At 48.0% G+C, this 12,848-nt stretch overlaps 1 protein-coding gene across 1 annotated transcript in view; it reads left to right on the top strand.

The window, feature by feature from the left end:
* The first annotated feature begins 118 nt into the window (after positions 1–118).
* RAD54L (RAD54 like) overlaps positions 119–12,848 on the top strand; it is a 26,267-nt gene continuing 13,537 nt past the window's right edge. Inside the window, exons 1-8 of the mRNA XM_026498182.4 lie at positions 119–800; positions 905–991; positions 2,418–2,537; positions 9,194–9,254; positions 9,969–10,104; positions 10,549–10,618; positions 10,727–11,015; positions 11,243–11,367. Of these exons, the coding sequence (XP_026353967.1) occupies positions 798–800; positions 905–991; positions 2,418–2,537; positions 9,194–9,254; positions 9,969–10,104; positions 10,549–10,618; positions 10,727–11,015; positions 11,243–11,367 (891 nt within the window). The 5' untranslated portion in view covers positions 119–797. The remainder of the gene's footprint in view (positions 801–904; positions 992–2,417; positions 2,538–9,193; positions 9,255–9,968; positions 10,105–10,548; positions 10,619–10,726; positions 11,016–11,242; positions 11,368–12,848) is intronic.

The raw sequence follows: 12,848 nt of genomic DNA, 5'->3' as shown, positions 1-12,848 counted from the left end.
CCCGGGCCCCGCGGTGACTGCAGCACTAGGCCCGCCCCCTTCCTGGGGTCGCGAGCGCCGAACGCATCGAACGCAGCCAATGGGTGGTGCGGCGGTAGCACCGCGGGAGGTTCGATTCACTGGGCCTGGCGGGTCCGGAGACTCCTGGCGGCTGTTAACGCGCGCTTTGGGAAGAGGAAGGTTGAAGCGGGAGTGCTAGGGCCCGGATTCACTTCTGCTGTTCTTTCCAGCTCTTCCTGGTATTCCCCTCCCAAGCTCGGGTCTTTTACTTGTCCTGCCTGGACCCCTGCTCGACCTCCCCCAGTCCGGGCCTGGCTTTCGCGCTCCAGACCTGGGAAAAACCCCTTCGGACTCGGCGCCTCGTCCTCCCCACGCCTTGGATTTTCACCCCGGCCCCCCTCGCCTGGCCTGTGATTTCTTCCCCACCCCCGCAACTACCCCCTGCCGTCACGTCCACCTGGGACCATTATCCCGACTCCACTCTGCCCAGTCTGGTGCTCCATCTTCCTCTCCCCCGCCCCCTCCCCCACCCCAGATCTTTACTCACCTTTGCTTGGATACTTCCTCTGTGGCCTGCTCTTCCGCCTCGACTAACTGGCGACCGACACTCTCACAGTTTTGGCCCAAACTCCAGCCCCTAGCTGGATTCCCTCCATCTATGCTCCGTCTTTAATTAGCCCATGCTTTCAATAATACAGCAGCTTGCTTTAACCGGCCATAGTTCTGCATTCTCAGCTGCTGGGTGCCTTTGATCTTTGTCTGATGGGTACTTGACGTTTTATGCTCCTGAGTCCAGGATGGTAAGTGTGGGCCTAAGGGCGACGTGGGTAGCCCTGCATCTCGGGCTAATGGGTTCAGGCTGCGGGATCTCTGGAAGTGCCCAGTTTCCATTTTCCCCTTACAGAGGAAGAGCTTAGCTCCTAGCCAGCTGGCCAAGAGAAAACCGGAAGGCGGACCTGGTGATGATGACGACTGGCAGCCTGGGACAGTGGTGAGTACCCTGCCCTCCAGGGGATAGGACAGGTAGGATGCAGGGCTGTTTGGGCAGAAAGGAGTCCTGGACTTGGTTTCTAGGGTTACATGGAATGAACCTGGTCACCTCCAGAAACTTGTTTCAGTGAACTTTTACTTAGTGCTTACTGTGTGTCAGGCACTGAACAAGATAAAAAAAAAAAAATTTGTCCCCGAGGTGTTTACTAGAAGTTAACGTGGCCTCAGTTTTTCTGGTAGAAAGGGATATTCCAAAGCAAAAGCGCAGATTGGGTTGGGCCTTATGGCTCTCCAATAGCAGCTAGCTGCCTGCTCTTTAGCTCTTTGTCCCCTGCCCAACATTACAAAACAGTAGAGTATATAAGGCCTGCCTTAGGGTTCCTGAGCTCACTTGGACCTAGATTAGAGGAGTGGTGCCCCTCTAGTGTCTGCTAATACTCAAAGTATGTTTGACTTTGGATTGGTTCTGTGCTCTGTTCCCTGCTTTTGAGGCTTTCTGGGGCTGACTGTGGGTAGGACCTATGTACACAAAAATCAATAGGATAATGCATATATTTCAGAGAGAAAGAGCAGTTCAAGACGTAAGGGCCACTGGAACTTTGAAGAAGGATTAGCTAAGAAAGGTCTAGAAGGCAATTTTGGGCAGGGGCTGTATGTGAGAGGTGAAGGGGCTGGTGTTTGTTTCAGGTGTTTCTTGTAGGATTACTGAAGCTTCAAACACCTTGGCAAGCCGCTGCAAGCTTGCCTGACGGTTCCGTGGGATCTTGCTCTGTAGTTGCACCGCTGCTGGTATGCAGGGAAGCTTCTCTACCTGTGAGGGACAAGGTTGCCTCTTGCTACTTACATGGGTCTCGGACTTGAACTTGGGGCAGCACTTGGTGCAGCTGGGTCAGAAATGGTGCTGTTTGTTCCAGAAAGCGCTTTCAGTGCTGGTGACCTCACTGCCATGGTGTGGGCTGCCTGGCTTACTTTATTCACCTCATCCAGTGCCCCCCTTCAGATTAGACAAGTTCTGTAACCTCATGAACTTCCAGTTTTCTCACCTGCTAAATAAGTATAACATTTATCATAGGATTGTTGTGAGGATGATACATGATCATATGAAGAGTTTAGCACAGTGCCTGGCATTTAATAAGCGTTTTTGTTTTTTTTTTAAAGATTTTATTTATTTATTCGACAGAGATAGAGACAGCCAGCGAGAGAGGGAACACAAGCAGGGGGAGTGGGAGAGGAAGAAGCAGGCTCGTAGCGGAGGAGCCTGATGTGGGGCTCGATCCCATAATGCTGGGATCACGCCCTGAGCCGAAGGCAGACGCTTAACCGCTGTGCCACCCAGGCGCCCCAATAAGCATTTTAAATGTTAGTTGCCATTGTGATGAACTCTGTGGTCTTCCCAGCTTGACTCACCTTCCCCAATACTCTTCTAGACTCCCAAGAAACGGAAATCCAGCAGTGGGACTCAGAGCCAGGAGTGTTTCCTGTCTCCTTTTCGGAAACCTTTGATTCAACTAACCAGTCGACCACCCTGTCTGGATAGTAGTCAACATGTAAGTCAGAATTGCAACCTGCTGGTGAATGTGTGTATCTTGTGGAGGCACCTTTCTTGTTTTGTCTAGGGAGGCTTCTACCCCTGAAGACTCTCTCAGTGGTCTTCCGAGTAGCCAGCAGATAGACTTTGGTGAAGGCTTTGGGTCTGCCTACAGCCTCAAGGGCCTGGAAGAGGCCTGGCCTCTTTCCTTCAGGATGTGTGCCTGACTTAGAGTCCCCGTTGCTTATAGTTATTTGGGCTCCAGATCTCAGGTGGCTCAGATTCCTGAGGACCTGAGGGTATAGGACAGGGAAGGCCATGCAGGGTTTTGGAACCAGGATCCTCATGCCAGCTCAGTCTCTCACTTAGCATATGGCTTTAAGAAGTCTCAGAGTCCTACAGCTTCCACGTGCTTCCTCTAGTAAAATCCAATGTCATCTTTACGATGGCATCTTTTTTAAGATGCGGAAGCTGCGTCTCTGAGGGGTTAACTAGTTTGCCCAAAATTACAGAGTAGTCATCTGCTTAGCTTCACCAAAGCTTTTTCCGCCAAACTTTTTGAGGACAGTGGTATTGAGCTCTGGAGTTCCAAAAACCTTTGGAGTTTCTTTTCTTTTCTTTCTTTCTTTTTTTTTTTTTTTAAAGATTTTAATTTTTTACTTGAGCATGAGACCGCGTGTGCCACAAGAGCTGGGGGGAGGGGCAGAGGGAGAGGCAGACTCCCTGCTGAGCAAGGAGCCCAATGCAGGGCTCATCCCAGGACCCTTGGGATGACCTGAGCTGAAGGCAGATGCTTAACAGGCTGAGCCCCCCCAGGAGCCTCTAAGATTTTACTGATAGAGTGAATCTCTGGAAGAGGGAAGCTTTGATCTTGGTGGGGAGCAGGAGTGCTCTCCCTCTTCTATCAGAAGGAAGGGATGGTATGAATTTGCAGTAACCAAATAAAGTGAGAGCATGCTCTCTCCCCTGCCTCTGCCAGTCTTATCAGACCAGATTCCCAGAGGCTGGTCATTGCAAGTCTTGTAGGCTGTGTCCTCATGTTTTTGGCCAGCGATGCTCACCTTCTCCCACACTCGTTGTACGAGGTGCAGTTCAAAGTCTTGCTTTTTAAATCTGGGTTGTCACCTGAGCAGAAGGCAGACCGCTTAACCGACTGAGCCACCCAGGTGCCCCACCTTTGGAATTTCTTAAGTGATAAAGTGGTGCAAGTGTCTTTTACTATTCATTAAAAACCCCTTTGACCACACCTGAATTTATGTTAATGAGATTCATTTGTAAGGCAACTAACCGTGGTGGCTGGTTGCCAGGGGAACCAACCTACCGGTGGCCAGTGTTTAATCAATCATGCCTATGTAATGAAGCCTCCATAAAACCCCAAAAGGTCAGGGTTTGGAGAACTTTTGAGAATTCATCCACGCACCAGGAAGTGGCACACTCCAAACTCCACAGGGACAGACTCTCCTGTGCTCAGGACTCTTCCAGACCTCGCCCTATGTATCTCTTCATCTGTCTCTACATATCTTTTCATAGCCTTTGTGATAAATGGGTAATCTAATAAGGAAACTTTTCCTGAGCTGCAAAAATTCTCTGAGCTGCTCTAGAAAATTAATTGAATCCCAGGAGGGGGTTGGGACCCTCCCATTTATAACCTATTGGTCTGAAGCACAAGGAGCAACCTCGATTTGGGATTGACGTCTGAAGTGGTGGGGGGGGGGAGGTAGTCTTGTAGGACTGAGCCCCTAACCTGTGGGTTCTGGTTCTTTCTCCAGGTAGACAATGTCAGAATTGAGTTAAATTGTAGGACACACAGGTGGTGCTGAATAATTGCTTGTGTGTGGGAACGCCACACATCTGGTGTCAAGTAAACTGTGGTAGAGTGGGGGAGACACAGGAGTCTGTTTTTACTTTACAGGGACATTTTGAAGGAAAAATGGGAATAAGACAATAGGAATATGTAATGGACATTAGTTATTTGTGCATTCAGCAGGCATTTTATTTTTCTAATGTAATTTTTTAAAAGATTTATTTATTTAACAGAGAGAGAGCACACGCACACAAGCAGGGGGAGTGGCAGGGAGAGGGAGAAGCAGGCTCAATCCCAGGATCATGACCCGAGCCGAAGGCAGACACTAAACCCACTGAGCCCCCCAGGTGCCCCTCAGCAAACATTTTAAAACATTTTAATATAATACTTAATAAATACAAAGGAATATGTATATAACATGTGAGACAGAAAACAGACTAAACACCTTTGAACCCAGCATCCTGCACTAGAACATCACCAAAGTCATAATCCCTTTCCCTTCCTGACAGGTAACCACTGTCCTGAATTATCTTCGTCATCCCTTGCTTTTGTGATCGTTGAACCATATGTATATAATTCACTAAGTAATACATTGTTTAATTGTTCACTGAGCCTTAAAAATGGTGTGTATGGGGTACCTCGGTGGCTCAGTCGGTTAAGTGACTCTCGATGTCGGTTCAGGTCATGATCTCAGGGGGGTAAGATCAGCCTCTGCGCTCAGCAAAGAGTCGGCTTGAGATTCACTCTCTCTCTCTGCCCCTCCCCTGGGTGCATGTTCTCGTGCTCTCTCTCAAATACATCTTTAAAAAAAAAAAGTGTGTAGTTCTGTGGGATTCTTTTCATTTTGGATTCATTCACGTTGTCCTGTGTAAGTGTATGACGCAAGTGCAGTGGGAGCCAACAACGGGGTCTAGCAGTCTGGAGGCTGGTGAATGACCTGAATCTGAGCAATGTGCCGAGTAGGTTGAGTCCTCGAGTATAGGAGGAGTCAGCCAGCTGAAGAGAGTAGGCAGTGTTCTAGATACAGGGGACCCTAAAGGCAAAAGTGCCTCGGGCCCATGAAAATCATATAGTACAGTTCTGGAGATGAGAGCACTTAGCCTTAAATGTGATGAGTTTGAAGTCCTGTAGGACAAGACATCAAGATTTGGGGATGGTTGCATATATGGGTAGGTGTGGAGCCTAGGAGGGAAGCCGGGACTGGGAATAGATTTGGGGTCCTTAGCATAGAGACATTTGACCCCTCCAGAGTGTATTGGAGTGTCAGTGAGTGCAGTCCGAGGAGCTGAGGTGCAGCCCTGAGCCCTGAGGAGCGCTTACTTCTAAGGGAGTTACGCAGAGACAGAAGAGCTCCTCAGGGGATTGAGCATGAGGTCCTGAAGAGGCAGAATAGTAGGAAAGTGGTGTCATCGTGGTCAAAGGCAGAGAATATTTGAGAAGAAAGAGTGGCCAGCTTTGTCTAGCCAGATAAGGATAGAAACATGTCCACTGGAGTTAAGGTCATGTAGCCCATTGGTGATCTTGGCCAGAGTCATTTCAGAGGAGGGGAAGATTAGAAAGGGGAGACAGACACTCATTCTAGAAGTTTGAAGGGGAGGAGTTAAGAGGTTAAAGGAATTTTTTAAAAAATTTATTTTAGAGAGCGAGTGTGTGTGGGGTGGGGGCAGAAAGGGAGAGAGAATCTCAAGCAGACTCCCCACTGAGCATAGACCAATACCCCCCCCCCCAGCCCACACACACGGGGCTTGATCCCAGGACCCTGAGATCATGATCTGAACTGAAATCAAGAGTCGGGTGCTTAACTGATTAAGCTACCCAGGTACCCCAAAGGAATTTTTGTTTTTATTTTTATTTTTTAAAAGATTTTATTTATTTATTTGACAGAGAGACAGCCAGCGAGAGAGGGAACACAAAGAGGGGGAGTGGGAGAGAAAGAAGCAGGCTCCCAGTGGAGGAGCCTGATGTGGGTCTTGATCCCAGAACGCCAGGACCCCGGGATCACGCCCTGAGCTGAAGGCAGATGCTTAGCGACTGAGCCACCCAGGCGCCCCGGAATTTTTGTTTTTAAAATAGAGAGTTAAGTATGTTTTAAATGCTGGTGAAAGAGAGCTAGTAGAGAGGGAGAGGTTGAGATATAGGAGAGATCAGGCAGAACTGATAGAGTGAATCTCTGGAAGAGGGAAGCTTTGATCTTGGTGGGGAGCAGGAATGCTCTCCCTCTTCTATCAGAAGGAAGGGATGGTATGAATTTGCAGTAACCAAATAAAGAAAGTGAGAGCATGCTCTCTCCCCTGCCAGTCTTATCAGACCAGATTCCCAGAGGCTGGTCATTGCAAGTCTTGTAGGCTGTGTCCTCATGTTTTTGGCCAGGGATGTTCACATTCTCCCACACGAGTTGCATAAGCTTGCAGTTCAAAGTCTTGCTTTTTAAATCTGGAGCATAAATTCTTGGCTACTCAGAGCCTCAAATCTAGCCTTTTGTATTGACAATTTTGAAAACAATAGTTCAGTTTTTGGGGGGTGCCTGGCTGGGTCAGTCAGTGAGCATAAGAATCTTGATCTCGGGGTTATAGGTTCAAGCCCCATGTTGGGTGGAGAGATTACTTTACCAAAAAAAAACCTTAAAATAATATTTCAGGTTTAGAATTGAAGCCAAATTAGAAAGGAAATTAGAATCCATCTCCTTCCTTTCCCTCTTATTTATTTACTTATTTATGAGAGGGAGAGAGCTTGTGTGGAGAGCTGGGGGGGGGGGCAGAGGGAGAGAAGCAGACTTCCTGCTGAGTGTGGAGCCCAATACGATGCTGCGGGCTTGACCCCAAGACCCTGAGATCACCACCTGAGCTGAAATCAAGAGTCAGATGTTCAACCAACAGCCACCGAGACACCCCATCATTTTCTTCTGACTTAAGGGTGGCTTTATGTTAGCATTGTTCATATGCAAGTTTCTCATTATCATTGCTATTCATAATTATAATAATCATGGTAATTAAAAATAGTACAAGATCTTATTCAGCTGCAAAGAAATATGCAAATAAAGAATTGGGCCTTTCTCCTAATGCCCCCATCATGTTATTTAGTGCGATGAAGTTCAGTTCTCCACATTCTTTTTCTTTCTTCCAGTAGATTGTCAAATATGTTCATTATATTTTTCCTATCTAACGTACACTGAGTTTCTAGAAATGTATAATCTTTATAGAAATGGGTCAAAATAAAAGTAAAAATTTCAGGGCAAGACAGGTTTGCCTTTTTCCCTGTTAAACTACCTTTTTGCTTGAGGGGAATATTTTTCATTATTTCTTTTTCCACTAATGTAGTCCCATTAAAACTACCTTTAGGGTTTCTGTTCTTGTTGTCTGGGGTTTCAGCTCTTGTTTTGTTGAGGTTCACAGGCCATTGTAATTCCCCAGAGAGCTCAGGGTTATATAGACCAGAAGACCAGAACTTTTTTGGGAGTTGTCAGAGTTAGCTCAGGGGCTGGTGCTGTGGACCCCCTGCCTGCTCTTCTGCCCCAGCCCCATCGCCCAGTGCTGGTTCCAGTCTGGGGCGCTGGCACAGAGGCTTCCTGTAGGCTCTGAGGTGCAGGCACCAAGGCTACCCTTCTCTAGGACCTATTATGTTTGCTTCTTGTCACCCTTGTCCCACTTGCTTTTTTTGGTGATTTGTTTGCCCTCTCACGTCCTCTTTCTCATGTTGTTCCCTCTCTCATGCCTTCCTGTGGCAAGAAGCTGCTGACTCTGGGCTGATCCATATGGCTGTAGTCAAACAGGTGGAATTAGGAGGCCATACTGCCCACTGGTTACAAGTAAGGATCTTGGAATGAGGAAAGTCCTGTACCTGTCATGTCCCTGTGACTTGGAAAAGTGACTTAACCACTCAGTCTCAATATGCCCATCTGTAAAATGGAGATACTGGTAATAATACATAGACCTCCTAGTGCTGGTCATGAGGATTCAGCGGCAGCCTGAGTGCAGGCGTCTTGAGTGCTTAGCACTGCATCTGGGGTACGCTGTTAGTCATCATCATTGTTGTCATTTTTGCTGTTGTTGTTAATAGTATTTACTAATACTACTGTTCCTGTTACTGCTGCTACCACTACTTTTTGAAGGTCTGGTTAGTTCCCAGGGAGGTCGACGTGGAAATTAGATCTAGTAGGCAGAATTGATATGACAAAAGAAATGTGAGGTACGATTGGGAAGATGGAGTCCTGTAGGAGAGTGGTTGGATCCAAATATTGGAGTTTGCTGTTAGTACTGAGGTTGGGTAAGTTTGTGGTGCTTTCTTCTTAAGTGCTGTACCCTAGGGAATAGTTGTCCTTGCTGGCATGGCCTTTCATGAACGAATGGGTTGAAGCCTTGTGGCTGACGACTGAGGCTGGGTACTTGCCAGTGGCACTCTGCTGTCTCTGAGTATTTGTCGAATCTTATGTAAAGCCTCAAAGTTGAAAGCTGTTGTGTAAAACTTAATAACCTAATGTGGAGCACCTCTCCTTATGTTCTAGATGCATCTGAGTGAGATGTAATCAAAATATAATGCCCTGAATGTATTATCTTTAAATAGGCATGTTATTTTAAATTTTTTTTGAGATTTATTTATTTTAGAGAGCAAGAAAGCGGGTGTGAGTGGGGGGAGGGGCAGAGGGAGCGGGAGAGAGAGAATCTCAAGCAGACTTCCTGCTGAGCATGGAGCCTGATGTGGGGCTCAATCCATGACTCCGAGACCACAACCTGACTGAAGCCAAGAGTCAGATGCTCAGCCAACTAAGCCACCCAGGTGCCCCTAAATAGGCAGTTTAGACTGCGTCTGTAAAAATATTATCCCATAGCATCTTTAATCACTCCTGAATCCCTGTTTCTTTTCTTTCTTTTTAGGAAGCCTTTATTCGAAGCATTTTGTCAAAGCCTTTTAAGATCCCCATTCCAAATTATCAAGGTAAAAGATGGAGACTTTCCTATTTTTTGAATCAGTCATGTGGGAATGTATCTGAATTATTTAAAACCTCTGCTTTTATAAATACATGCTTACCTTGGAATTGAAGATGGCAGGCCAGTGGTGACAGTGTGTGGGGTGACACTCTAGAGGCCTGCATGAAGGCTGTGTTTGATAGCTTCAGCAAGGCCTGCCATGACTAACTGCCTCTCATCTTCTTGGAGGGGATGTGCCAGTGCTCGGGAAGCTCCTGGTGGGCCTCGGGGGCTGATGGGTCCAGGCTTCATTCAATCTAAGTGAATTTAGTAGCATCTCATTTCTGAGGTTGACTCTTCTACAGAGTTTTCCCCTGTCCTATGTGGGACATAGCATTGTGCTAAAACTGGGGCTGGGGAAGAAGGAGGCCCAACTCTGAAGAGCTCTGCGTCTTGAAGGGCTCCTTTGGGTTCTAGACCTTTCTAGGATTGACTTGAGATGAGCAAGACCCGGCCCTTCAGAAGTTTATAGTTAAATGGGAGAAGTAAAATGGGAAGAGTTCTGATGGGAGGCAGACTGGGATAATGGTCAGATAGAGGCACACAGCTGGGTTTGGAGAGGTTCTGGGAGAGAAAGGGTCCTATGCAAGCTTGGGAAAGGTTATGTGAAGGATAGGCATTTGAGCTGGGCCTGCTGATCTCTTCAATGTAGAGGCTCAGGTGACAGATTGTTGGTTTCTAGGTCCTCTGGGCTCTCGGGCATTGGGCCTCAAAAGGGCTGGGGTCCGCCGGGCCCTCCACGACCCCTTGGAAGAAGGTGCCTTGGTTTTGTACGAGCCTCCCCCGCTGAGCGCCCATGACCAGCTGAAGCTTGACAAGTATGTACATTGGTGTTTCTTGAGTAGGTCTGGTCTTCCATGAAGTGCACATACCTGGAAGGGCAGAGGGCATTTTGGTGTGATTTTTCCTTGGGACTGGCATGTTTTCAGAGTACTGTCATGACCACTGCACCACCATCCAGAGAGTGGGTAGGGGGGGAAGGAGAGTGCTTGGGGAGGAGCTTGTAGGGATGTCCAGTTGCTGGAGGTTCCTCGCCCTTCCTGCCAAGCTTGCTCAGGGGAGCAGGAGGGATTGATGACATAGGGAACCCTCTCCTCACTTTCTAACTCCTGGAGCAAAATTTGCTATGGTTTGATTATCAGGCCACAAAGGCCCTCTCAGGCAGCTGCCTCTGTGGCCTCTGGATCAGCAGGACATAACTTCCTGAGGGCGTACCCTTGCACTTGTCTGAGCTCCTTGTGTTCTTTGCCGTGTTTTCTCAGGGAAAAACTCCCTGTCCATGTGGTTGTTGATCCTGTCCTCAGTAAGGTCTTGCGGCCTCATCAGAGAGAGGTAAAGGAGCTGGGGGGAGAAAGGTATGGGCTGGGACCCAGGCTGCCATCCCTGGGGCAGCAGCAGTGTGGATGCCAGAGTGGCTGAGTGCTGTTGTTCCCTCCCCAGGGAGTGAAGTTCCTGTGGGAGTGCGTCACGAGCCGGCGTGTCCCGGGCAGCCACGGCTGCATCATGGCCGACGAGATGGGCCTGGGCAAGACGCTGCAGTGCATCACGCTGATGTGGACGCTTTTGCGCCAGAGTCCAGAGTGCAGACCAGAAATTGACAAGGCAGTGGTGGTGTCACCCTCCAGCCTAGTGAAGAACTGGTACAATGAAGTTGGGAAATGGCTTGGAGGGAGGATCCAACCTCTGGCCATTGATGGAGGCTCTAAGGACGAGATAGACCAAAAGCTGGGTATGGAGCCTTAGCAGAGTTGGCTGTACGTTCCATACAACTTGCTCCTTTCTTGTGTGTGTGCTCCCTGATGGCCAGTGGGCCGAGGGCAATGAGGGGTGGAAGGGAATTCCCTTGCAAAATAGTGGAAATAGTTATTTCCAGGCTCAACTAAAGAACTGTCAAACTTTTTTTTTTTTTTCCAAGATATTCTAAGATTTGTTCCCTTGACGTGTTTTCTGTTGTAGAAGGATTCATGAACCAGCGTGGAGCCCGAGTGCCTTCTCCCATCCTCATCATTTCCTATGAGACATTCCGCCTTCATGTTGGAGTCCTCCAGAAAGGGAGTGTTGGGCTGGTCATCTGTGACGAGGTACTTGACTCTCAGCGGTCTGGGTGGTAGAAGAAAGTGTTGAAATCTCCTCACTAAGAACTGCCATCCAAGGGCTGTGTCAGTATTTTTTAATTTTTTTTAAATTTTATTCATTTGAGAGAGTGAGAGAGAGCATGAGTGAGGTGAGTTGGGGGGGAAGGCGCAGAAGGAGAGGGAGAAGCAGGCTCCCCACTGAGCAGGGAGCCTGATGTGGCCTTGATCTCAGGACTCCGAGATCATGACCTGAACCAAAGGCAGACGCTCAACCGACTGAGCCACCCAGGCGTCCCAGTCACTGGGGAATATTAAGAACAGAACTTGTTGCCGTAGAGGATGCAAGTGAGAGGGAGAGCCCTTGACACCAACCTGCCAATAGGGGTTAAGCGGTGCTTGGCACTCCAAAGAGGGTGAGGTACTGTGGACTGTTTGGTTTTGTGCCTCCAGATGGTATTTTTAGACCAAGGAAAGACGTTGGAGGATGAGAGAGATTTGGATGGGTACAGAGACACAGTACAGTGTTTAGGGGAATAGGCTCTGGAGTCAGAGAGTCTTTTGTTCAAATTCTGGCTCTTCTGCTTACTGGTAAAATGATCTTGGACAAGTTACTTAACCACCTGAGCCTCTGTTTCTGAGTCAGTAAAGTGGTGTAATCATATTTGTTTCTTGGGTTTACTGTGAGGATTCAATGAGGTGAATGAGGGAAAGCTCGTATCAGAGTGCCTGGTATGTCGTAAGACTGGTAATTGTCTTAAGATTCTTTGTTGTACGCTGGGGGGACGCGTGTGAACAGAAACACAGAGGTAGAAAAGCCCAGTGTGGATAGTCCATACACCTTAACCTGTGGTGACTCTCCGACTCTGACAAAGGGAAATGTGGTAATAGTTACTTTCTACCTTTTTCCATCACTATGCGTGAATGGTGGTAGAGATGCTACGACCTAGAAAGGAAGGAGGGTGGCTGGGAACTTCTCGGTATAAAGAATTTTCCAGGTTTTCAGGGTGCTTGGCTACGCCGAGGCTGCTACCATTGTTTGCACCTCTTGGGAAGAGTGAAGGCCACTTTGCACACCACTGGGGCTTTAGTGGAGAGATGGCTGAAAGACTTGGCCCCATTTGTCAACTGATGGGCAAGCTTGACTGTGCTCTGGGAACAACAGATTAGCTCAGTGTCTGAGGGACTTTTGGGAGGTTACAGAGAAGAAAGGCTTACTTTTGGGGTGGCAGGCCTGCTAGTTAGGATCTCTCTCCCAATTGGGCTTTTGTCCTTAATAAAGAATCCATCATTATCGGGCATGTATACCAACCTTTGACACCTCAATGGGCTGTTCTTTCTGGTAAGAGTAAAGGATTTAGCAGGTTGAGGTGGGCTCTATGTGTGATAACCCTATAAAGCTCAGGGCCCTGGCCCATCTAGATTTTCTTCTGCTCTGTAGTGTTCCTTTTCTTTTCCTTTCTGTCCTGTTTTCGGAGCTGACTCTATAG

The sequence above is a fragment of the Ursus arctos genome, unplaced genomic scaffold, assembly GCF_023065955.2.
Source record: "Ursus arctos isolate Adak ecotype North America unplaced genomic scaffold, UrsArc2.0 scaffold_12, whole genome shotgun sequence".
NCBI classification, from domain to species: Eukaryota; Metazoa; Chordata; class Mammalia; order Carnivora; family Ursidae; genus Ursus; species Ursus arctos.
This window is presented reverse-complemented; position numbering and strand designations above follow the sequence as displayed.